This window comes from Mesitornis unicolor, unplaced genomic scaffold (genome assembly GCF_000695765.1).
Source record: "Mesitornis unicolor isolate BGI_N332 unplaced genomic scaffold, ASM69576v1 scaffold32567, whole genome shotgun sequence".
NCBI lineage: Eukaryota > Metazoa > Chordata > Aves > Mesitornithiformes > Mesitornithidae > Mesitornis > Mesitornis unicolor.
The window spans coordinates 487-27,363 of record NW_010196321.1 but is presented as its reverse complement, the minus strand read 5'-3'; the positions used below and the strand labels follow the sequence as shown (position 1 = coordinate 27,363).

The following is a 26,877-nucleotide window of genomic DNA, read 5'->3' as shown; positions in this document are numbered from 1 at the left end:
GCTGAACCAAACAAACTGGCTTAGCAATATCAAACAAATGAAACAGTGAAGAGAATAAGAGCTTCACTAGCGGAAGTTGGTTGTATTGAAAATTTGATTAACACTTGCTTTTCCCTGAAATCAATTAGAAGAGTTTATTAACAACTTCAAACAGGGCAGAAGTAAGAAACTTGTGGCTTTTGCCATATAGTAGTCTTTACTACCTCTTCAGCCTAACTAGCATTCACAATGTTTGTGAACAGTAGAACTGTACGACCTCTGTACTCTGTTATGTACACGGGTACTGCTATTGTATGAAACAATTATACCTTTTTAAAAAAATCACTTTTTAAAATGACAGTTTCTTTCATTAAAGTAGAATTAGTTACTTTATAGAAAAATATTTAACTTTAAATTAAAAAAATACTGTTCCTAAATAATTATGTAGGATCATATCTTCATTCCACTGTAAGGAGAGAATATAATTCTGTATATTTGAATCCTAGTTTAACAGAACTCCCCTGGGTATAACTTTTAAACAGCTGGCTATATTTGTCATGGGTGCTATCTGTTTACAGACCCATGAATTAATACTGTGTCCCTCCTTTGGAGATACACAGCTAAGACATCTATATACACTCTGTACATAATGGTTCACAGATTAGCAGTTATTAGTCGTACTGTACATAGCGAACAACCTATCTGATTAGAATGATGCTTTAAGTCCTCAGTGCAATTCAGCTTTTAGGTTGATGGCGCAAAGCCAAGTAAGACAGGCTCCCTGTTTAAATATGTAGCCCAGTACACTAAGTTGAAAGTACCAAATAAGACTGGAAACACTATTCTGGACATTCTGTCAATTTTGCTAACACTGTTGAATGTCTTCTTTGCTTCCTGTGGCTTCACTTCTGGTTTTGCCTTGTTGGGTTCTGTAGTTGTAGCACTCTTGGAGATGGTTGGTAGCACTGAGTCCTTCGTAATGCTTGGAGCATAGTTTGCAACAGCCACTGCATAGGCATTGTTTTTCTTAATGACAGATGCTTTTTCTTTTTTCTATTGGAAGACAGCATGAAGTTAAATATTTAATGTGTATTTGCCAGAATAGACTTAATAAATCATCATTTCAAATGTAAAAGAAAAAAATCAGCATGTGTGAATATGTTGAAATAAATACCAGGAATACCATATTAATAAATTCATATATAAAGAAAGACACTTCCAATCTATCCAAAAAGAAGGTACAGACAACAAAATATTCTATCAAACATGGACTCTTGCACCATCAAATGCTCTACTGAAGGTATAGGAGGAAAGGTCTGCTACTGTGATTGTAAGAATAATTGGAAGAGTTTGTCTTTCTCTAGCTGCTTTGTATCTGGCTCCTTATAACAGAATTGCAAGATCTTTAAAATGTTCTCTATTATGAGAACTAGAAGGAGTGTATGGGTGGACTAGGAAAAAAAAAGATTGCCTGGCATTGTACAAAAATTAGGCCCATCTTTCCCACAAATATCTATTATTTGAACATCCCATAACATGCCACCAATAAATTAAGGAATGGTCTACATTTTTAAGAGATTCTGGAGAAATGTGTATGTTTACACACATGTATGTATACACACACGCGCGCGCGCACACAGACAGACACACACACTTACAGAAGTCTGAAAGAGATTGCAATTAAGAGAAAGAAGAACTCCAGCCTGGTAGTTGCAAAAGTGAGCTGAGAACTAGCCTAAGAAATATTTTTGTTTTTCAGAAATCGTTGCTTAAAAAAATGCATAACAGGGATGACAACGTGGATTTAAACCTAGAAAATAACAGAAGATAAGAAAAGTGGGATGCAATGACAAAAATTTAATGAAGTTCAGCAAAAGGAAATTTAAGACCTTCATCTGGGGAGGAATAACCCCGTGTATCAGTACAGGTTGGGGCTAATGGGTTGGAAAGCAGCTTCGCAGAAAAAGCCCAGGGTTGTCCTGGTGGACACCAAGTTGAATACAAGCCAGCAATGTGCCCTCACAGCAACTAAGACCAACAGCCTCCTCAGCTGCACTACAAAAAGCGTTGACAGCAAGCTGAGAGAGACAATCCTTTCTCTCGACTCAGTCCAGGTGATACGCATCTGGAGTGCTGGATCCAGTTCTGGGTTCCCCAGTTCAAGAGAGACATTGACATAATGGGGCAAATCCAGTGAAGGACCACAAAGATGATTTGAGGCTTGAAGTATCTGGAAAATGGAAGGCTGAGAGAGCTGGGACTGTCCAGCCTCGGGAAGAGAAGGCTCAGGGGGAATCTTATCAATGTATATAAATATCTGGTGGGAGAGAGTAAAGAAGATCAGACCAGACTCTTCTCAGTGATATCCAGTGAAAGGACAAGAGGCCACAGGAACAAACTGAAATACAGAATACTCCACTTAAACATACAAAAAACCCCTGTTTTGCTGTGAGCATGACTGAGCACTGGAACAGGTTTCCCAGAGAGGTTGTAGAGTCTCCATCCTTGGAGATACTGAAAAGCCATTCGGACATGATCCTGAGCAACTGTCTCTAGATGATCCTGCTTAGAGAGGGGGTTGAACTATACCATCTCCAGAGGTCCCCTCCAACCTCAGCAATTCTGTATTCTTATAGGATTGTGCATGCTTTCAAATAGCTAAAGTTCAGCTGATGGCAGTCCAATGGAGACGCTACGTCTATAGATAGATAAAAGAATGTCTAAGTAATGAGTATAGGCTTGAATTTTTAGACTTCTATATAGCTACACAGACTAGCTCTGCAATAAGACTGTAATGCTATAAATTGATTCACTGCTTTGCAGCAATCCCAAACTAAAGAACTTCTAATAACGTACAGGAAAGAATGGAAGGATTTCAGTTTCTCAGGAAGCAAGGTGGGGAAATAAATACTAGATTCCGTCCATCTCTTCTACAAAATACAGAATTAAACAGATGAAGAAATGGTTAACTTCTGTCTCATACAAGAAATCATTAGCTGTTGTATTGGTTTGGGTTGATTTTTAATCTAATGGAAGTGGCACGAGTGACATAATACATGTGACATTTCCCATAGAGGTGCATTCCAACTTTTTACTTCAACGGGGAGACATGTACCCAATTTCCAATTTTGGTTTTAAATTAGCTAAAATTTCATATTTATCAGAGCCACCTACAAATCTGGATAAGAACTTCATTATTAAGTGTCATGCTCCAAATACCTTGTTTATGAAGACAATGCCATATAAAAAAAAATGTGGGATCGGGTGAGAATTCAGCATTGTTCCTTACTGACTACAGTGTGGAAAAGGGTTGATCAAATATGTACCTTGTCCCTGCACCTGCCTTCCTGTGAGACAAGTTCCATGTTGACATCTCTTAGATAGGAATTTCCATATAAAGTGAACACAGATGACTGTCACTGAGGAAACACATTTCACTTCATTAGGCAAAGAGCAAGCCTTGTTTTAGATGCACTAATGCATTTGGTAAAATTAAGAGCAAATTACCAAATCAAATTACAAGAGGAACACTGTAATTGATCTGTAATTCCTTCCTTTCAGACAAACTTAGTGTGTGTTTAAAAGGTAGCTGTAGTATCATTAATGAGACCTGCATGATAAAGATGAAGCATATTTTTGTATAAGAAACTACAAATATGTTAAAAGTTTAACTTCTAGTTGTCAGTCTGAGAAAAACAGAGAAACAGATGCATCAGTGGTATACAAATCTTAAAAGGAAATGGCTAATTTTGTCATTCCTAGGGAAGGAATACTACCTGGCTGGTAAACAGCTGGTGCTCCAAAGACCATGCAACAACACTGCTATATTAATTTAAAGGAACAGCCAAAGGATGATCAGAGAGTTTATATGGGCTCCCTTTGTTATTACAATGCCACGGCAATGTGCCAGTCAGAAAAGCTTCACTCATGACATGCTGATAAACTTGTTGTGATTCAGTATCTACTTCTAGCAAGAGGGAATGGATCTTGAAGCTATGGATAATTCATGTCCTTCTGGAAGCCACAGAGAATTATAAACAATGTACTCACTTCCTCTCATTTTCCTTTACCATTAACTGAACATTTTACTACTTCATGCTTTCAAAGTGCTGAGAAACCATCAGTTAATTAAACTTTGCTTCACAAGTACTATTACCATCTAGGAAGGAAATACTACTCTATTCTTGTATTTTTTAAGGGGAACCACAGAAATCAGAGTGTTCTCAGTCAGAAGAAATCCCTTTCTATTGGTAGAATCAGGGACTGGGATAAGACAAAACTATAGGATATTGTAAGTCAGTCATACAACAAGTCAGCTTTATTTCTTCTGTATTGTTAAAATTATAAACTGTAAAGCTTGACACAGATTTAGGCATATGACTAGTTATTTTTGTTCACAAAATAAGAAATTCTAGCAAGTTAAAATTTCTTCATGCTATCACATCTACACTACTATCAATACCAGAAAATTAAAGCATGACTGTGTTTCTGTTCACTCAGAGCATCAATATATCATAGGTGAAGAAGTACTCAGAATTTTGTACAACTGCTATTTAAATCAGTCTAAAAATTATTGTCTACATATCATCAGGAATAAATTTTAGAATCATGACAATATACAAAACTTCTGGATTTTTTTTATCAACAGTTTTTAACATATATGGGCATTCAGTTGCTTTTCTGATCCTTAGTTACCAGAAAAATTAATATATATTATACGTTTCTGTAATCTTTTTCTTATTTCCAACTCAATTGGATTAAATAATAATAAAGTGATCAACCAATTTAATCTGGATTAAACTTTTTTAATAACCAGATAAACAGCTGTATCTGAGAAGCCGACAAACAAGTCAGAACAGACAGTTCCCAACAGTGTGCTTGATAATTAAATCTGGTTTATTGAGACCAACTGAGATTAGCTACATCAGAGCAGATATATCTTTATTCAGGACAGAAAATACACCTACATTCTTTTGATTTAAAGCACCATGTATTATTTTTTTTAATATATAGCCTATTTTCTCAAAATAATATATTACAGTTGTTTCAGTGCAATTTACTGGAAATAGGGCTATTTCCATTGGTCTTACCTTATCATTCACTACACTTTTTCCATCCCAGGCCCATCCTCGTTTTGTGAAGTAATTTACAGTTGCAAATTCAATTAATGCAGAAAATACAAATGCATAACAAACAGCAATAAACCAATCCATAGCTGTTGCATATGCTACTTTGGGGAGTGAATTTCGAGCACTGATGCTCAGTGTTGTCATTGTCAGCACAGTTGTTACTCCTGCAAGGGGACAAAAAAACAGAACATCAACAATTTTACTTGGATTTTTAATATTAAAAAAATACAAGACAAAAATTATTATAGTATGTTTATAAAACAAAATTAAAAAGTTGCTTGTCTAAGTTGGTGTTGAATCGCCAGAACCATATTAAAGGCTGCATCTGGAGTTTCCTTTGAAGTATTTGAGTTCAATTTTGGTATCTAAACTTCCCTTTTTCAATCAGCTGAAGATTTTACTTACAGGAGCTAGTTAAATATTTTTTGTTTGTTTTTTAGCTATCAGAACAGGTAAAGGATAAAATTAAAAAATCCTTAATGGAATCACGGTATTTTGCAGCATTATGGTAATAATGATTAATATGTTAATGTCACTTATAATGTCTCCTTCTGCAGCATCCTAGCCACACAGGTGCCTTACTGAAGAAAGCTAGTATTCAGCTGTCTAGCACACAACTTTGGTGGCTGGCTTCATTGCAGTGGCTGAAGGACTGGCACCCCTCTTTACTGACAGCATCACACAAATTTACCTTTATTATTAGAAATAATTATTTTTTTACTTTTTTTGTTGCCAGTAGCTGTCTCAATAACCATCCAGTGACAATAGTTGAAGACATAAACAGATTAATTTTTTATTCAGGTAACATGGATTTTTTTCTAGAACAGCATATAGATTTGGAATTTCAGATTATTATAACTGGGCACTATGTGTCAGAAAATAAGACTTGATGGTCCAATAAGGCTATTCTTTCATTGAGACAGCTATTAAAAGTACTTTACAGTACTTTGTACTTAATGAAGACCCAGTAGAAAGCCAGAAATTATATTCAAAATATCAGAAAAAAAGATAAATGGGAGCAAAGGAAAAGAACATTTTTCTATATCAGTTTTAGCAATCAGAAACTCACAGCCACAAATGCAGTCTCTACTCCTTAAGTAAATCAGTTCTCCCACTTTAGGTTGAATCACACTTAGACAAACTCAACTATTCCCTTTGGGGCACACCATTAAACACTTCTTCAGAACAAAATGCAATGCAAAGTGATACACTTGTACAGTTCAGCAACCCTACACCCCATTATGACAGGACGAGGAGATGCCATGGCAGAAATATTAGTAACAGCACATCACACCTGCAACAGCTACAAACTCATAAAACAGTAGTAACAGGATCCCCAAGAGAAAGAAAAGTTGCTCTCCCTAAGCCACTGTCAGCAAAGTCACCTAGGTTCTGCAGGATTGAACTAGCTCCAATTTTCCTTTCGCTATAGAGAAGCATTTTCAACTGCTGTGTGAGAGGGAAGAGAGGCAGCAATTACACCTCCTCAGCCCTCTTCCAGCTTTGCAGTTTCCATCCCTCCTGAAAAGAATCTCCATCTCTGAGGGTGCAACAAAGGATGACAGAGCAAAGCTAAGTGGACTCAGCGTCAGCACTACTCTCCCTTGAAGCATTTCCAAAGGCCCAGGCAGCAGGGAAAACAAGGCTCAGAAACATCCTGCTGAGTTACACAGTATCTAGACACCTAAGCAAACACAATTCTCTAATTGCTATTTTTCAGCCTCCAAAAATTAAAGTGGATTTGGGCTGGGATCAACTGTGACACTGTTGGGAGTTACTAGCATACACAATGAAAAAGCAGCAGCTATCATACTATATAGTATGAAAACAGGTAGACAGCATATTTTGTAAAAAACTTATTCTCTCCTAACACACAACATATGGCTTAATTATTTTCATCACCTTAGGGAAAAGGCAGTCTATCTTACATTTAAAATTATCACATGCAAATTTTAACACCTGAGCTGCAGATAAATAATATTAATTATACAGAAATATCAGTAAAGTGATTGTTTCTCAGAGATAAGGTGACCTTATCCACATGTAAATATATACAGTTGCTAAGGTACTGTTCTGTTTAAGTACCACCTTTTAGAATAAACTAATCTTCTGGAAGGCCCCTTGCTTCTTCAGAAATCCTGTTTAAGATTAACTGCTGACCTTTTCTAGTCTCAATTAAAACATCATGAATTTACATCTTGTATCTTGCTACCAGTTGACAATTTCTCTAAAAATTTCAGCAAGCAACACCACTTTGTGACCCAAATGCTAATCAAACAGCACACTGTCAGACAATTGCCAGTGTGTTTTCATTTATTATTCGTTCCATAAATTTAGTGATGTTCAAGCAACCACACTCATTTAACCTGAATTAAGTGGGAAAAAATTGGACAGCAAATTTAATCTCTGATACCTTTAAGAGTCTCTAGTATTTTTATACTTGCTATTCTTCTTCAGTAAAAAGACAGATGATTTTGTACATAATAGTTAATTTGAAAAATCAGTATTTTTAAGTCTTCTTTATGAAAAAGGAATGAATGGAAATAACCTGCCTCCCTCCTTACCACTGCTAAACCTGAGAGGACTGAAAAATTATTAATGTGGAGGAATATAGTCAACTAGTAAAACAAAACACATTTATTTCACAAACATTATCTTAAAACTCCACAAAATCCATACACTGACCAGATCAAAAACATTCCTCATTGTATTATCTAATTCATAACACAAGTGAACTAAAATTGGTATAAAAAATAGTATCACAGAATCACAGAATCACAGAACGTTAGGGATTGGAAGGGACCTCAAAAGATCATCTAGTCCAATCCCCCTGCCGGAGCAGGAACACCTAGATGAGGTTGCACAGGAAGGCGTCCAGGCGGGTTTTGAATGTCTCCAGAGAAGGAGACTCCACAACCTCTCTGGGCAGCCTGTTCCAGTGCTCTGCCACCCTCACTGAGAAGAAGTTTCTTCTCAAATAGTAGATTGTCTCCCTTCAATGAGGTAGTCAAAATATTAGAGGAAAACAATCTCCACTCCTAAATCATACACTACTCTAAATGACCTAAATAACTTAACAGGCTATGTAATGACTGCGTGATATCTTGCTATGATGTAGAAAGACCACAGTTCATATACAGGTCAAGAACTATCTACTATAGCCCAGCATCCAGCAGATGAGGCACTGAATGGGTGACAGAAGGACAGGGACAGGTATCATCTTGTAAGAGACCACGAGCATTCATCAGTTTGTCTTCAAAAAGGATCTAAAAAATAAACCATTGACATTTCCCTTCTCCAAAGAGGACCAAGCATTTTATACCTGAAAGTAAATATACTGCAACATCATTACAACTTTTGTTCTCAGCAATGCATGCCTATAAAATACAAATATCTTCTATCGCTACAGGTTTACCCATTCAGGCCGTGACTGGAGCTATTTGATTGCCTAGGATGTATTTTTATGGTGTTGCTTTTGAAAGTGCATCTGCTCACTGGAGGGAGGATATCCATCTGCAGGGCTTGTAAATTCAACACTTTTTACCGACACTAAACTTATATGTGTGAAAAATAGCAATTCTGTCATATTTTGGATTCCACGACAGATGGATACTATGCAAGATGTGTTTAAAGTTAGACAGCCACCTTCGGGCAAACGATTTCTGTTACTCAAAGGTATAGGGCACTGTCATGCAACAGCAGAGGTGGTAAACTGAAAAATGTAGAAATGCCTAACTAAAAACATAAAATTAGAGGACCTAGCACATAAATATTAAGGATAAAATCTGTTATGATTACTAGTTTGTGCCCATGTTTGTGTGTAAAAGTCAGGCTCTTGCTTGACAGGGACAAGTTCTTTCAGATTCTAATTTCATCTCTTGTGTATCAACTGTTTTTCTGATTTGAACAGATTTAGTCAACTAAATCATGTCCTAGCCTTCTCATATTAGAATGTGGACATCTCCTTGGAAAATTGATGTCATGAGTTAGCAAAGAACATTCCTGTAACAAAAGAGGTACTTCAGCTTTATAAATTATTTGTACAAAATGCTTAAAATGTGTTCCATTTCTTATAATGTTCTTATAATATTTCTTATAATTCTTTCTACTCCTTCCACAATATTATCTTTTCATCATAGCACTTTGCAAAGATACACATAATGGTTGAAGAACTATCACAAAAGGATCGATAAAATACTTTTTTTTTGGAAGTTAATTCAATTTCTCTATTATTTCACTCTTTTTTTCTTAACTGTAATTGCAAATGTTGTTAGGTAATTAGATCACTCCACCTGGTCTAAAACCTGAAAAGATTTATAAATACAAATAACATAGCAGAAAAAAAAGACTGTTGTCCCTTTTACAGAGATACGCATTACTACTTCATTTTATCATGCCAAGAGGAAACTGTTGGAGGTCTAAACAAAAGCTTAAAAATTCTGGAATTTCTGCAATTTTTTTGGCTACACACTATACTGTTTCTTTTTTACTTATACAATGTATATGTATTACTAGAGAATACAGTACAAAAGGAGTGTACATTGATTCTGCATAGACACCAGGAGATAAGCCTGAACAGCCCCTGAGGAAAAGATTGCAGGAAACAGCTCACATGTTCTGTCTACCCTCCTGACTAAAAGAACAACATAAACAGCCAGAAGCCTTTTCAAGTAGCATGGGAGGCCAAGGACCACAACATTATCTATTTCCAGAAAAGTTGCATTCAGTCACTCAGGTGAGCTACGCATACATATCATGAAGTCAGTGCCCATGTTGCTTCACTGTACCAATACCGAGCAATGGAGCAGAGTTCCCCATCAACAGTTATCTGAACTAATTTCCAAAGCTGAACGGCAAGTGTTATTTACCCCAGCTCCAGTAAAAGTTGCATGCCATTATGCCACTAATGGAACATGAGCTGGTGCCTCGGCACACCACTGAGCTGAGAAGACATATTACTTTGCTTGCATCCAGCTCAGTCTCTAAGGCTGCAGTTTTCCAGGTATGCTTGCCCACTGCATTCCACTAGAGTGACATGTCTGCAATTAGCAGAAATTCCCAATTAAGAAATTAAAGACTGAAAGTTATGAGTGGTGAGATATCTCTAAAGGCACAAAAGATAACTACAGTATGTGAAAGAAGTGAATAAAGACAGTTGAGATAGGAAAAGTTACTTTGTATATACAGAATTTTTCAAAGGGAAGGGTCTACATCATTCAGTTCCCATGTAAAAATAAGCAGAGAAAAAATCTGAACTTTTCTTAGGTTCCCCTTTCTATAGCTGCACAATTTAAAAGTCATATCTATTTCATGTGTAAATGGCTTTTTGCTTCAAAATGCACATTAATTAATATAGATTCAGAAAAGATAAACCAAGAACAAGCAAAACACAGGGATAGAAATGCAACATAAGAATAAATTGATCACAGAGTCCTGACAAAAGAACATAGCTATGTGAATTTACAATTCTGCATCTTGGACAATGTACTAAAAGATAATATGACTTAATTTTTGTTCTTGACTGCTTCGGGTATCGAAGAATATATATCTAACTGCATTCATTTTAACATTTGCATTCCCACTCCATGTGAGTTAAAACATACAGATAACTGTAGCACTAAGAAAACTAATTTCTGATTTTTCTGTCACCTGCATCTAATGCTGCTATTCAAATATATGTGATGCTTCTAAATGTTATGACCCATTAAAAATGAAGTGAGAATTCAATAAGCTGCACAAGATTAGTTTTGCTAATATTGTTGACACTAAATGCATAACAATAAACACATTACTAAATGAAACAGACTGTAATCTTGCATTAAATGAAGGTATTATGGAACGAGACTTGTTTCTTTTCGTTAAAAATGCAATCAAAAGCTTTTCAATTTTATCTGCTAGAGAAAACACATTCAAGACTTATTTAATTAATGATGATAAAACTTTCCTCTGCCAATAATTTAAAGCAAAGTTGAAACAATATAACATTAGGCCATAATTCATTTGGGATAGCTTAGGTCAACAATATTACACAGATGCCATAAAGGAGAGGGATTAAAGAGTTCAACCGTAAAAGAAGCCTCATTATATTAAGCTCTTAATGTTAACCTCAAACTTGAAAATACAGGGCAAGAGAATAGAAAGGAGAAAGAAAAGTAACTTATTTCAAACATGAAATGATAAATGCTAAGTGGTGCTTTGAATAACTGGGAGTTTTGTTTCTTTGAAAGGAACAGTACTCTCAAGAAGGTACTTGAAATAAATTTTTCATTGATTCTAAAAGACACCTTATCAAAACTAATACTTCCTACTTAATCATATTTTAACATGGATATAGTTATTATGTAATGCAAAGATGGGTATCTAGCAAGTGACTATTCCATATAAAAGCTAAAACATAAGTACGATCAATAAAAACATAAAGTAAAATATCCTGCCATTTTTATATTCCCTGCTGGAAAGAGTTTATTACCTTATCCGTAGTATGGGCTTTATTCGTCACTGGGTGGAGTTCACCTAAACATACCACACCTTGAGTGTACCTGCCCAGCTCTAACTGTCAAGATTAAGTCAGTACAAGCCACAAAACAGTAAGAAGCAATAGATGAACTTTATTATAAAACTGTTGCATTTTTGTATCACATTTAGGGAGGAGATCAGAGGGTATCAGAAATCTCAGTGAAAACTGTTGCCAGTAGGTATGGAAAAAGACTGGGAGATTCACCTGCCATTGGCAGCTTATGCTGAAATTCTCATCAGGAGCATAAAAAAATGTTAAAAATAGCTTCTCATGGAACATTCAACCCAATGCAGAAGACTAAGCCTGAGGTACAAAAGCTGCATGCAGGGGCTAGGCTGCTCCATCAGGCAGAGCCTGGACTCATCTTATTCTCCTGGGTTTGGGGTGCCAGTCTAAGCTGGCCTGAAGGGAACAGAGCCCTGATTGGTGCCTGAGATGCATGTCTGTGTGGCAGAAATAAAATACTAGCATAGAATTTACTATCTCCTTGATATACCCATTGTGCTTAGTGAACAGATTTCAGATTTTATGCCACTGGGTGGCGTAGCTCTGTTCTTGCATTCACCCTGCCCAGATCCCTCAAGACATCCTAAAACAGGACTCTGCTCATTATCCATATTATGCTAAGACCCAGGCATAGTAAAGCCGCAGGCTGCTATGCAGATATTACCAAGACGGTAATACCCTCATCAAGTCTGCAGGCACTAAGATGAGTGGTGTGGTTGACACACCTGAGGGAAGGGATGACATCCAGAGGGACCTGGACAAACTTGAGAACTGGGCCCAAGCAAACCTCATGAAGTTCAAAAGTGCAAGGTCCTTCACCGGGATCAGGGCAATCACGAGTATTGATACAGGCTGGGGGATGAACTGATTGAGAGCGGTCCTGCAGAGAAGGACTTGGGAGTACTGCTGGATGAAAAGCTGGACATGAGCCAGCAATGTGTGCTCACAGCCCAGCCAGCCAACCCTATCCTGAGTTGCATGAAAAGAAGCATGGCCAGCAGGTCAAAGGAGGAGATTTTCCCCTCTACTCTGCTCTCATAGGACCCCATCTGGAATACTGTGTTCAGCTCTGGGGCCCCCAGAATAAGAAGGACATGGACCCATTGGACAGAGTTAAGGGGACAAGGGACAATGGATTTAAACTAAAAGAGGGTAGATTTAGACTAGATATAAGGATGAAATTTTTTACAATGATGGTGGTGAAACACTGGAACAGGTTGCCCAGAGAGGTGATTGAAGCCCCATCCCTGGAGGCATTGAAGGTCAGGTTGGATAGGGTTCTGAGCAGCCTGATCTATGTAGAGCTGTCCCTGCAGGAGGGTTGGACTAGATGACCTTTAAAGGTCCCTTCCAACCCAACACATTCTACAATTCTAAGACTTTTTTTGGACAAACAACTTACTGTGTCCTTAATGTACAGGAGGAGTGTACAGAAAAGGGCAAAGCCAGAGATATAGAAGGATCTGAGAGTGTACTTGCAAAGCTGACAAACAGGAAGGTGCATTTTGATAAGTAGAAACAGACAAATTCACAGAAGATTTTGAATAAAGAAAAAAAATCTGCCTGATAACTGCTTGGGAAAACATGGTAGATTTCTGGTCCTCCTAAAACCACTGATGCATTTCACCTGACTTCAGTAAGGCTCATATTCAAACCTGCAATTTTCATGTTTTGTGCAGCATTTTCTCTACCAGGAGAGACAGTAAGTGCTTTGTTGTGCATCATACTTAATATGCGTTTGAGTTTGTCCTATTTTTTGAAGAGAGCACGGTGTTTACTGATGACTAATCATACGGTTTTATGAAGCATTTCTAATGGCTGATTCCGTACAGACATTACTCTTTTTTTGTTGTGCTAGTCTCTTTTTCTTTAAAAGAAAACAAATTAAAAGAACTTTAAGTTACGCAAATAAGAAAGACATTTTTTGCTTTGCTTTAATAAAGAAGAGAGCAAAACCTTAATGTAAGAAAAACACCATAATTTTGCACTGCTGAAGCTGTTTGCTGCCTTATAGTACACTCCAATTACGACTAATGAGAAAGATTTCCCAAGACCCCCAGAATAGGGTTTCTTTTAAAGAACTGCTGCTTGTTAAGTTTAATACATTCAAATAATTCAACAAATTCAAATCTAATTTGCTTAATCTACAAATATCTTGAGAAAAGTGCTTATCTACCAAGTACCAAAATATTTGGATAATATCAAGGTAAGACATTTTAGAAAATAATCTAAATCTGCTTTTTAAATAGAGACATTATCATCATTTTTCATTCTGTGAAAACTTTTTCCTCTTAAAAGAGTTAAGGATATATGGACAGTTCTCTCATATGTGCTAATTTCCAAAAACTTTGGGATTCTCAGGAGATCTGTAAGCTGCATTTTAAAACTGTATAGACTAGAAGTAGTATCACATTCTACAAACACACTAACTTGAATGAAAATGGCCTTTACCAAGCAGACTTCATAAATACTTCCTAGCAGCTTCAGCTCTTTCAAACAAAGCTAACACTACTCAATATACTCACCAAAGACTGTCCTGGCAGGTACAGATTCTCTGTTCAGCCAGAATGACACTTGAGAGAGAATGACAGTCATGATACAGGGGAGGTAAGTCTGAATGACAAAATAACCAATTTTTCTCTTCAAGTGAAAATGAGCCGTCATTACTGTATATTCACCTAGGTGCCACAAACAAAATATAATGAAACAAAAGGTTATAATCTTAAGAAAATCCATTTCTTTGATAAAATAAAGTTTGGTACATACAAATGTACTAAATATGAGACGAAATATGCTAAATTGCACAGAATGTATTATGTAGTAGAAAGTATCCTACAGAATATATGAAAATCACATCTTATTCCCACTGAGGTACAGGAAAGATCAGTGTTTTGGAACTTACAGGAATTCTTATATGCCCTACCAAGCATTTCAGTCCTGCAGGCTTCTACGCATAAGCACCTCTCTGCGCTCACACACAGACACCCTGAAAACTTAGCCTACAGTTCGAAGGCAATCATGGGGCAAACACAGTCTAGAGTCAGGTACATAATCCAGTATTTTTGGATAGGCTAACAAAATGAGGGAAGGAAAAAATGGTTGAAACCAATGTACATCATAATTTACTAGAAAAAAAGTCATTTATCATAAGAATTAAACAATTATCTGAGTCTTTGGTTACAAACATTAGGATTCAAGACGGAACTCCAGATAGAACTAAAAAAACAGTCATTGGGAAGTTGACCTCTGTTATCACTGGTTACTTTTTAACTTGAAAAAATCAGTAAAGTGCTGCTATGTGTTACTTGTACCATACATTAGTAAACTATGTCTAATATCTCACAGTTTTCCAACAGTTTTTTCCAGTAGCTTTCTAACACCATCAGCAACGCCTACATTCTTCATAGCTAACTGAGTGCCCTTGTCTTCAAAATAACTTTTACTAACCTGTACTTGATTTAACTGTCTCTTTTCCAATTGTTTGGCCTAAAAGATCATACTGATTCAATCTTGAACCATCTGGTGCCACCTGCACTGAATCTGAAGCATTATAAGTCCAAATGTATGTCACTTCTGAAGTCGTGTACGCATCTGTGGGAACAAGATAAAAATATTGTCAGCAATTTAAATTAAGCAGCTTCCATCAAAACTCATAGAATTCAAAGAACTACTTATTTATTTTTTAAAAAAACTCCACCCCAAAGACCTAAAATTATATGGTAAAAAATATGTTTGGCATTAAAAACAGCTTTACTGTAGGGTAAATGCCTATTGCAGAATGGGAACAGAGCACTCATTTGCGTTCTTATTAACCACAGTTTATTGCTATTAAATTGCAAACAACACCTCTTCTACACTGTTAGAAATTTGTCAGAGATCAGATATTATATGTACACTAAATCTCACAGTAAGCTAGATGAAAAGAGCAACAATTTGCAGATTCAGGACACACAACTTTTTTGAAAATTCATTCCTATATTGTTCTGACTTTCCATTGTCCCCACTCCCCACTTTGGGACTATATTTGGGACTATATCACAAACATTTTAATATTAGCTAAAGTTTATACCTAAATATGAGAAGCCAGGTTCAGTGGCAATGCCGTTAATAAAACTGTAGTGGCTCTGTGCCTTGCCCTGTGTACCTTCTTAATTTTCCCTCCTTATCACGGCATCTTTTTGTGGGACATGCTGACATTAAGCAGGCTGCTCTCTCAATGCATTCATGATCAAACATACATTTAGCCTAGGGTCTGCCAAAATAAACTAGAATGGAAGCAGATCAGCACTGTGTTTTAGATAGCATTAATGCCTCTACCGTAAGAAAAAAGAAAATGGATACATCCTGCAAGTTTTTCCAGTCTAATACGCTACTAACCAAATGGAGTATGAAAGAAAAAGGGTAAACCACTGATGGAAGAAATTGTCTGTTCATTTTGCTTAACTGAGACAAGTACATTTTAAGTCTTATACCATAACTGTAGTGAAGTGAAAAAAGAAAAACAACATTTCTGTTGGGCTGCAAACATTTTCACTGAAGAAAATGTAGAGATTCTTGACACTTCCCTTCTATCTCTCCAGCTTTTCACAAAAAGACCTCTGCTTTACTGCAAACCAGTAGTACTGCCAATTGCTGATTTGTTCCCATCCTTCCTGCTGCTGGCTAGACTTTTTGATGATGAAGAAAGGCAATCTATCAAGCTACAGCTTCTCTGATACATTCAGTTTGGTTTTTCTCTTCTGTATAACAAAAACCTGAGACATTCGTACAGGTCAATGATTGTCGTAGCAATGTAAGATTAGCATCATACGAAGAGCTGTGACAAATACATATATCACTGACAAACTTGACTCAGCTAAGCCAAAATCCTCAGGATTCCTGCTTATTTCCATCACTATTTGTCATTCAAATTCTATCCCAGAATAAAAGCTGAAAAATGCACAAAAAATGCTGAAAGTAGTCTAGAAATGAGTTCTAGGTAAATAAATAAAATTAGTGCAAAGCCTTTCAAAGATAACAGAATATAACAGTCCCTTAAATGTGCCAACAGGCTGCTTATGGGGGAAATGAAAGACAGCTTTTCTAAAATCACATTGCTCATAGTTTGAAGTTTCATGCTTACTAGAGAACCAGAAACCATGGACAGAGAACAAAGAGTAAATTAATAAGCAAAAAAAACCCAAAACCAACCCAATCAAACAAACGACAGGGAAAAAAAGGGGAAAAAAGGAAATAAGTCTAATATACCTAGTCAGAGGGGTTTCCAACTTAGGAACGCAAATGAAGTCATACTATAAAATAGCCTCTTGGCCTGAGTATCAGTTTCATTATTACAGGTGTTTTTCAGTTGTTCTGAAGCTATATATAGGTATTTTCCCCATACCTTTGCAACATAACTTGCTGCGCATATATGCAAATATTATTCGTCAGTAGCTGATTATGGCTAACATTTCTAGTGTCAGTTAGTTATGCTGTATTATGCATTATAAATATAATACAATATACATGTATTACATGATACAAATATTACAAATATTATTAATTCTTATGAACTTTTATCTCCATAGCTAAATTGCCCTATAGTATGGAAACGTCATCAAAAACACTGGCTTGGTTTAAGTTGTTCCAGACTCCAAGGAAAGGAGATACGTCAGAGCTATGGAATTAAGAGTGTGCACAGTGCTCTGACAATGTTAATCTGGTTAATAATGTCCTTAGTGGAAGTATATAATCTGTTTTGTAACCTGTGGTGGCTGCAATTAATATAAAATCAGTCAGAATTTAAAGGTATTAACCAGTTTCCTCAAAAAAAATTCCCTTTCCTGGGTCCAGCAGAGAATGTAGGCTGCAGCCAAATTAAAAAAGAAAACCTTTTAGTGTACAAAGTTCAGGAAATATATAGTGATCCTAATTCATGAAGAAGAATAATAAAGGCTGCAATACAGGTAAAGAAGTTATACTGCTGTTAAAATAATACTAGTGAAATCAAAGTCCACCTATCTAGCACGCAGATGTGTTAACGAGCAAAATTTCTTATCAAAAGAAGCCATTTGTTGTTGCCTTCACTAAGAATGTAAAAACAAATATCATTAATATCATTAATAAAGAGAAAATAGATTAAAACAAACATTCTTTGAAGTCTTTTATCTGTTCTTCTATAATACTCCACATACACAGGCTGTGTGCATCCAGGTCTGCATTCATCAGCACTGATGATGGAATAAAAGTAGATCAGTGCAGTTCTGAATCAGGTGCATAGCATTTATTAAGTGGAGTCAAGAAAGCTTTAAAATATACTAGAAGACACCACACTGTATAGAGAAAAGAGGTTTTGATGTGTCAGATTACAATTCTTTTTAAAAGTATCGTCTTGTGTTTTAAACCTTTTATATAACAACTTACTGAAACAAAGTGATGCTGAGCAATGTTAGATATCCATTAACCAAAGGCGATACTTCCTGCTCTATACTTACAGCTGCCAAATTTCAGTGGGCATGAGTGAGCATCCATAGGGAAGTCCTCCAAGTGCATTGGACATTCAGCTTGGACTGTAAGCCTAAAAAGCAAACAACCACTATGCATTTAAGTCAGTTAGCAGGACAAGAAAATCAATCCCACATAAATGAATAGAGTTCATGCTGATTTAGGAGATGAAACTGAAACGTTATATTAAACTAATTAAAATTTAAATCAGCTCTTGCTTCTTCCCTTTTATGTGTTCCTTTGGAAGGCACTAACTTATCACATCAAAAACCTGAAAGAGCTGACCTCAAAACTATGAGGAAAGGCCACTTAAATGAAAATATAAATTATGTAACTGCAGGTTGTTAAGAACAGTCATTTTCTTCTCATAATATTCTGAGGTACACATGTGATTATATGGCTCTCAAAGGCTCATTACAAAAGCCCATAAAATACAAATAATTTGCCAAAGGACTGTGCTTCATAGTTTTCTGAATTTATTTTTTTTTATTTTACAGTTTGAATGGAAGATGTAGAAAAAAAATGTTTTTTTCAAAAGATTGCTGCTACTCATTCTCTATGTTACTTGTGATTACTTTTGTGTCATACAAGCATGACAGTATGTTAAAAATGCAATCACTTCTGCTCATTTTGTGAAAAAGTCCCAGCATTATCCCAGCATCAAATATGGGGATTAATAGAATAACAATAATTTATAATAGTTTGAAGAAATATTTTGACTGACCTTTCTATTATTTTTCATTTTAAAAAAACCTCTGTTTCTCCTTCCTGTCCTGTAAGTCTCCTTTGGGTGGTGATTTTTTCTGGATATCTTAATTTCTCTTCATCCAACCTCAAACATCAGCTACATCCCAGTGGCTCCTAGTCACTGTATTCCTCACTATGTTCTCTCACCCTTCTGCCCCAAAATATTCCATATTTCTATTCCTCCACTCCTTAGGAAAGTTGTTCTGAAGTCAAGGGGGAGAAGAGTCAGCAAACTGCTGAAGGCACAGGAAAGAACTGCACGAGTCTCTGATATAAATCACACTATCATTTAAATAGACACAGGTAAAAATGACTGTTTAAAATTGATACAATGAAAACAGTTTAGTCTGTTAACCCTAAGAAGCAAAATACTTACAAGTCATGAACTTGTCATGAAACTGCTTAGTTAATTCTAGCTGGCATGACCCATCTTATGCTTTTTAAAAAAATTCTTCATAGTAGTTTCAAACAGTATTTCTTATTATTTATTATTATTATACCTTCTGGAGGGAGAGAATTTGAGTCAGTTTATACAGAACAAGTTGAAATATTGATTTGAGCCCAAGCAAAAATACTATAAATGGGGGTCTCAATTTATTTCCACCAAACTTTTCTGAACCTCTCCAGCCACCACATCATTTAACACCATTAGTAGTCCACCCATCAACAGTCAGTACTACAACGGTTTTGGCGTTGTATAGTAAATCAGGTTTAAGGTATGTTAGTATAATTGCATGAAAAGATTGCACAGTATATGTTCGCTGTATAGCTCATACCTTTTATATTTTAGACTGGGGATTTTATATCTACTTTCACAACCAATTCAATTTATTAAACACTCTCAAAGAAAAAGAATGAAACCAAGTCAGGTGTTTCTGGAAATTAGAACTACAAACTTCCAAGAACCTCCTATATACTATATACATTATAGCAAAGAGGAGTAATCAAAGAAGAAACCAGTCTTATAAAAATGCTGCTCATGCCTTTGCTTATATGATGTTTACAATTTTCCATAAATTATTTTCTAAGCAAATTTAATACATTTTATGAGCTAAATGTTTATCTTAGCTGCTAATCATGCACAGGATGCAAAAATTAAAACTCTAAGTAAAATACTGTAATTAGATATAAAGAAACAGTTATTAGACAGTAAGAAGTATTTTCTCTGTAGTTCTTGCTGGAAAGAATTTGAGGCCTTATTAATCCTTTTTCCTTACTCTTTATTTTTTATTGCCACTGCTGTTAATAAATATGCTTAATGACTCACATAGTTGGTACAATGGGTGCAGTAACAGGCAAAAGTCATATATTATTTTAAACATTTGAAGATGAAGCTGGTAAACTTGGAGTATTCTTAACAATTCTTATACAGCAATTCCCATCTGAAGGTCTCAAAGCACTTTATGCAGGTGGTCAGTACCTTTTAATACATTATAGAGGTATGAATTTTGAAGAACATGTAGGAAAACTGATCTAACCCATAATCAGCCAACAGACCTGAAACAGAACTGGAAGAAAAACCGCATATGCTTTCCCAGCACTCCTTTTGCCAGGACAGAAATGAAACAAAGGAGAGTCCTTCCAGAACATTTAAATAGATTTTTCTCCTGGAAAAATCCCATCGAGAAACAGCTTGAGTAGAGAACAGATGAAAAGACTTACCTCATGGTGTACAAGAGAGTCCCATCATCTTGGATTCGCAGAAGCTTGTTTGGCATTGTCATGTTATGAGCCACTGACTTCTTCCCATTGTGAAAAAATGTATCTGGTGTCCAGATTTTGCTAGCCATTAAGTTGTTCAATCGAAGAATGTTCATTGGACCCTTAAATTTTAATCTCTCATCCTTCCATCTCTGACGGAAGAAAACATCTATTGTATATTCCTGTAATGGAATAAAGAGATCGGTTTTTTGACACAATGGAACCAGTCTACTTTTAGAGGGCCAAAACATAAAAGCTCTGGTTGCAAAAATTCCCTTGGTAAAGTTCTAAAGGGAGAACAACCATCACATAAAATAATACTAAGAATAATAATAAGGAAGTAAATTAATTAAGGGTATGACATTCTCCCTCATGATTGCTTAGCTGTTGTTTGTATATCAAACCCTTCCAATATTTAGATTTCTGTACGTGTCACACACAGTATATGTGACAATTTCAGTAAACACAGCTATTTTACATTAAGAAGTAAGAAAAAAATACACAGAACTATATAAAATAGTTCTTGCAGCAGATGCAGCTGAAGGAGAGTAATCCAGCATTTCAAGAGAACAGACAACAGCTAAGACAAGGAAGGAAACAAGGCTATCCATAATGGGTACAATTTATCCAGGAAGACTGATATAAGGAAGATTTTTCCAAAGGGGAAAATAAGGCCCTGTAGCAGTGTGGATTCTATTAACAAAAGTACCTAAGCAGGGAACAACAGTTTATGATTAGCAGGTGACACACACTGTCTGCTGAACTTTACTCCGTTGCCTAATCTTGGGAAGGATGTACAGTCTGGAGATAAGCAAGTGAGCAAAACCAGACTGATGACCTAGAACAGATGCCTGTGTCACCCAGTGCTGGCTACCCCATCTGCCGGGTTTTGTTGCTGTTCTAAACAAAGAAAAAAAGATACTGACTAAATATTGAAAATGTAAATTCATCAACAACCTTCAAATTGGATCTGTAAATGGATTTAGTGGTTTGCTGCTGTCAGCACAGCACATAACATACTAACACAACACATTAGAAATGGAAAAACTTAAAAACTTTGTTGGAAGCAAACTGTATTCTGTGTATTGGCAAATGCTACCTTGATGCAATTTCAGTTTTGGTGCACAGGTGCAAAATGGACCCATGATTTCAAAATATTAGTATGTTACAACAGTTTGTACTATTGCAATTACTCTGCAAATGCTACAGTTTATAATTTTTGAGTAAATTATCTTTGAATGGACAAGTCCTGATAAAATATAATTAATATAAAATATTCAAGTGATTTCAATATAAAAGTGATTTCAAGGAACTTATCAACCCCATCACTTTCCGCTGCCTCCCTTGTGTGCTGATAAACAAGCCTAAGTTTTTTCTCAATCATACGGTGGTACAACAGGAGTGCTGAGTAGACAGCGAGAAGCGATAGCCCTTCTCAGCTCCTTTGGTCTGTGAGCTCAGGAGCTGCAAGGACCTTTTCCAGGGCAGGGCTGGAGGCTGAAAAGAGCTGGTGGAATACAGGAAAGAGAATTCCATTTCTGGAAGAAGCATGGCAGGGGCAAGAGAGAAAGCAGTTGTCATTAGGAACTGGGACAGGAGCTTGGAGACATAATGGGATGTAATGAATGATGGTGGTATTAGGTTGATGGACTTGATGATCTCAGAGGTCTCTTCCAACCTTAATGATTCTGTGATTCTGTGATGTAATGGGATACTTATAAACTAACCTGGCAAAAACCATAAGCTCAATTTTTAGCTATATCAAGAGGTCTTACATTACTACAATACAATTTTGTTGTAATTTAAAAAATTGAAATTATAGTTACTCAAATAAAACTAACAATACAGTACACTGAAAATTAATTTGCTTGGATATCTTTAATGCCGGTTCCTACTGTCTCTAATAAAATTTTAGTAAATTTATCTGTAAAATACAAAATTATGCACTTCTAAAACATATATTTCTTTGATATTGTACCTGATGTTTTACAAGCTCTCATCCCCGCCAGAGACACTGACTCATGCCAATTTCTCTCTGATAGATCCCATACAATTGTCCTGTTTTATTAGCTGATTTATATCCTGTTTTAATTGCTAAATATCATGTGACTTAAAATCCCATTTACAAATTCCAAGTTATAGAACAGTTCAGTTGTAGATCAAGGAAAGTCACAAAATGCATAAGATCCTGGAGAATCAGGAGTAACAGGAACAGCATGCTTGAAGCAGGAGGAATATATGAAATCTGGCTAGAAATGGTAGGTAATTAAAGGAAAACAATTGCCCAAAAAGCCTCCTCGTGGTTTCTGTCTGAGGCGCTTTGCCAAAAAATTGTTTCTATGTATGAGAAGATAGATGTTGGAGGTATAAGGAAGTGGAAAGAAGAGCCTGAGAGAGTAAGACTTTGAAATCCCACTGAAATTCAACAGAAGTGAGTGATAAGTCCTACAAGTTCCTTTGACAAATATCCCCTACACATAAGTGATTAGAATATAAATCTTAAGTTTTTGTCATAAAGAATTTCAGAGGTCCCACTTCTCCACTGGCTTCCAACATATGAAAAAAGAATTACAGGAGAGAGAAAAGAGAAAAAAAGAAGACATGAAATGCCACTAAATCAAAACAGCAACGTTTCATATAAACACATCTGATGCACGGCAAGTGCTTAGGAAGCAGAACAAGCAGGAGAGAATCTGAGCTGCAGCCTTGTCAGCATCCCACTGACAAATCTCTGACAGATCCACAGGCAATTTTCTCTCTCTACTGCAATTTTCCATCCAATTCATGCTGGAAATCTGTATTTGCAGAACATCCCATTTAGAAGATGGAAACAGGGAATAAACCAAGGCTTGGTGTGACTGATCATGGCCACCTCCTTCCTTTCACTGCAATAGCAATAAAATGTCACAGAGTTCTTAAATAACTTATTTTTCTATAGACCTCAATGCATTTTTCAAATGAAGTCCTAGGTTCTCAATTTTATATGAAGGCACTGAGATGAAATTAACTTGTCCCAGTCTATTTACAGGGTGATTACGAAAACCAAAATACAATGCATGCCTCTTGCATCCCAGTGCTATATTCACTGATCTTGTGTTCCCTCCTGAGCCAAATCTATTCTACTTATGATCACAAATATCCCTATGATGAATACCATACAAAAGAAATGAAAAAAACAGGAAACTATTAAACTATTTTTAATATAATCAATGTGATAAAAAGTCAGCTTTTATAAAAGATGCTACATACAGATTCTGTAACTATTTCCTATTCCATATCTGTACCACTTCATGGTAAATGCTGTGTAACACTTACTTTCCAAGCACGATTAACATGCTGTTAGAAATGCAAATCTGGACTCTAGAAAAAAGAACTCAAATTAATACCTGTTCCTCATTTCATACAGTCTTCAGATATTCTCCTATATGAAAAAACATGTGCTGGACATTTAGGAACCACTCTCCAGTGTATATTACGGTATCTCCAAAAAATCACAAAAGCATACTTCCAGGACTACAAAGGACTTCTGTGATCATTTATGGACAAGCAAACACTTCCTACTGATTTGTGTCTGAAATGGTGCTTTCACAGCTGGACTCTAACACAGTATGATTAAACATATTCTATCAAATACACATTATACCAGCTTACATATAATTTTAGGGACAGATGAGAGATTCTTATTGCAGAGTTAAGAAGCATTGAGCCTCTGCCAGTTCAATGGTCAGAAGAACAAAATGGTGAAGGTACTTCATCTTTCTCTTAAAATGCAATTGTTGTGCGTAACAGTATGCACAGCAAAAAAAAAAAATCAAAACGTTAGTATCACTAGGAGAAACTTTAACTGACCTGAGCACAAGCACTCACTCCTCACTACATGGCAGTCTTCTTTTTTGCTAAGATTAGATTCATATGGGAAAAATTCAAACAACAAAAAAAGTACTCTCATTCTCTCAGGTAATGGTTGGCAGATTTTGGCAGCCTTTGGCATCTGGAGTAAAGATGGAAGTGTTCCAAACAACTCAAAAATTGTGTGTGTTCATTATCTAGCAGTATTGTCATGGAGCAGAGAACATTTTATTAAACACCCCCTGGAACACAGCATTTTGTTTAGCAAATAATTCAGGCCAGAGTTTCTCATTCCCTTCTTGTAAAGATTTTTCTCAGTCAGTTCTCTAAAAGTTTTACTTTTTCTTGACCACTGTTAAAGCTATTAACTTACACAAATATATAACCATGAAAGTAAATTTTAAATATTGTGAAATCTAAAACTTATTAAAGGCAAATACAAAAAAATCAAAAATAAAGAAAGAGAAAATGGCACACATCATCTTACTGATGCCTTAAAGACAGTAAAAAAATACTGTGGTTGATACATGGATGAGATAAACACATAAGATTCATGGACCTAAATTTCATCTAGCTAATACAGGAACCTCATATTAATATTTATTTTTACATTAGTATAATTTCTAAATTTTATTTCTTAAAAAGCATATTCTTGGTGTCATATCTACATTAAGGCAACATGTAATTTTTCTTTCAGTTTAGCTTAAAAACATTAATAACATTAGTATGCAACTAGTGCTGTTGATAGTAACATGGTTGTTATGCAACTAAGTATCAAAACCACTTTCAAGAAAACAAAGGAGTTTTAGACAGGAGACTCAAAAAATGCACTTATTTAAAGCAAAATACTTGGCCCAGTATCTGCATTCTAGCTATAATCTGTGCAAGTTTGTGATGGAACTTCTACAAATTAAATTACCAAACTTCTCACTAAGCACTTGGATTTAGCTTTTGAGTGAATGGTGGGAAGATCAAATCATTATTTTGTTGTCTTCATCATTTCATTCTCTGCGGGATAGATTTCTAAATGGTGCAGACAGCATACACAAGGGCTAACACACTACAACAGTCTAAAAAACCTCACAGTTTTTGATGTGCACTGTTGTATGGCCTGGCTTTACCTAAGCTTGTCTGTCAGATTGGACAAACAATGTTCTTACCATCTTCATCTCATTTTCTTCTTCTATCTTCTCTGAAAAATCCCAAAAAAGTCTAACCATATCAAGACTGAAAGTGTTCAGGATGTGATTCTCCTCTCCCCAAAAACCCCTCAATGCTCCAATCACAAACGCTGACTACTCAGGCTCTGTAAAACTACTTACTAGCTGTGGATCTAACAGATGTGTAAACTTAATCCACTTGTTCTTTTACAAATCTTACCTTCTGATGTATACAGAACATATCAGTGCATAGAAAGAAATAGCAGACTGACAGATAATTCTTTCAGGATCTTATACAGTGGTGAACAGAATTCTTGAAAATATTCTGGACAAACTCCCTTACAGAGGAGGGTTGTGGTTTGAAACTGCACTGTTTATTTTATGCCAAAGCCCTTAAGAGCCCTGTTAAAAACTTAAACACTATCCTATAACTGCATTTCAAAGGAATGTGTATTCATTTTTTAAATACATAAGTAATGTCTGCCAGACACGTACAACCTTTAATACCATAAAGAAAATGTAGTATATTTCTAGGGAATTGTAGCATGATTTTCTTCTATTTGAAGAACTAATTTCAAGCCTTTTATTTCTGCTTTGTCTGCCAACTTCAGTCATTTTTGTCTAAGCATTTAATCTAAACACAACATATTTGAAAAAAAACTGGAAAAAATGTATTTAACCAGTTTGAATGATAGTGTCTAGGGAAGAGAATGTCTTCCTACTCATATCCATTTATGAAAAGGACCCTTTCTGAATAGTTCTCTCTCCCTTTCTTTCCATAGACCTGATGTAGAATGAACTCTGAATCTAAAATAAGCACCAAGGAGGGATAGGAGAGGAATGTGAAAGATACTAATAGGGTTTAGAAAAGAGACTACAGGATATTATTCACAATGCTGTCACTGAAAATACAAACATTTCTCATTACCCTTTTTTATTCAGACATGGAGAAAGAGAAACCCTGGAACACAACAGATCCCTGGTGCCAGGGACAGGAATCCAAACAAGAGGTACACTGTGAGTTAATGTCAGCAAATGGCTTGGACGCAACCTCTGACAAATCAATCTCCAATATCGATACACTTGGCAGGATGCTGTGCAGGGGAACAAGCATTCCCAGCAGAATAAAAGGATGGAAATTCTGAAAGAGATCATATGACATACTCTCCTCAAAGTATCAGCCTATGGATTTAGCTTGAAAAGGCAATGATCTGGGTCTGTAATAAAAGGGAATATAGTAAACAATTTACTGACTTTTCAGAAACAGATCAATGATAAAAAGACAACACAGATGCACCTCAACACT

At 35.9% G+C, this 26,877-nt stretch overlaps 1 protein-coding gene across 1 annotated transcript; it reads right to left on the bottom strand.

The window, feature by feature from the left end:
- Positions 1 to 490: 490 nt before the first annotated feature.
- LOC104543758 (gamma-aminobutyric acid receptor subunit alpha-2) lies at positions 491 to 25,603 on the bottom strand (the record flags this gene model as incomplete). The annotated part of the gene is made up of 7 exons (XM_010188435.1): positions 491 to 1,032; positions 5,070 to 5,272; positions 14,157 to 14,309; positions 15,079 to 15,222; positions 18,105 to 18,187; positions 20,524 to 20,744; positions 25,572 to 25,603. Coding segments are annotated over 7 exons (1,145 nt in total), but the record flags the coding sequence as incomplete, so codon positions are not given.
- Between the last annotated feature and the right edge of the window lie 1,274 nt (positions 25,604 to 26,877).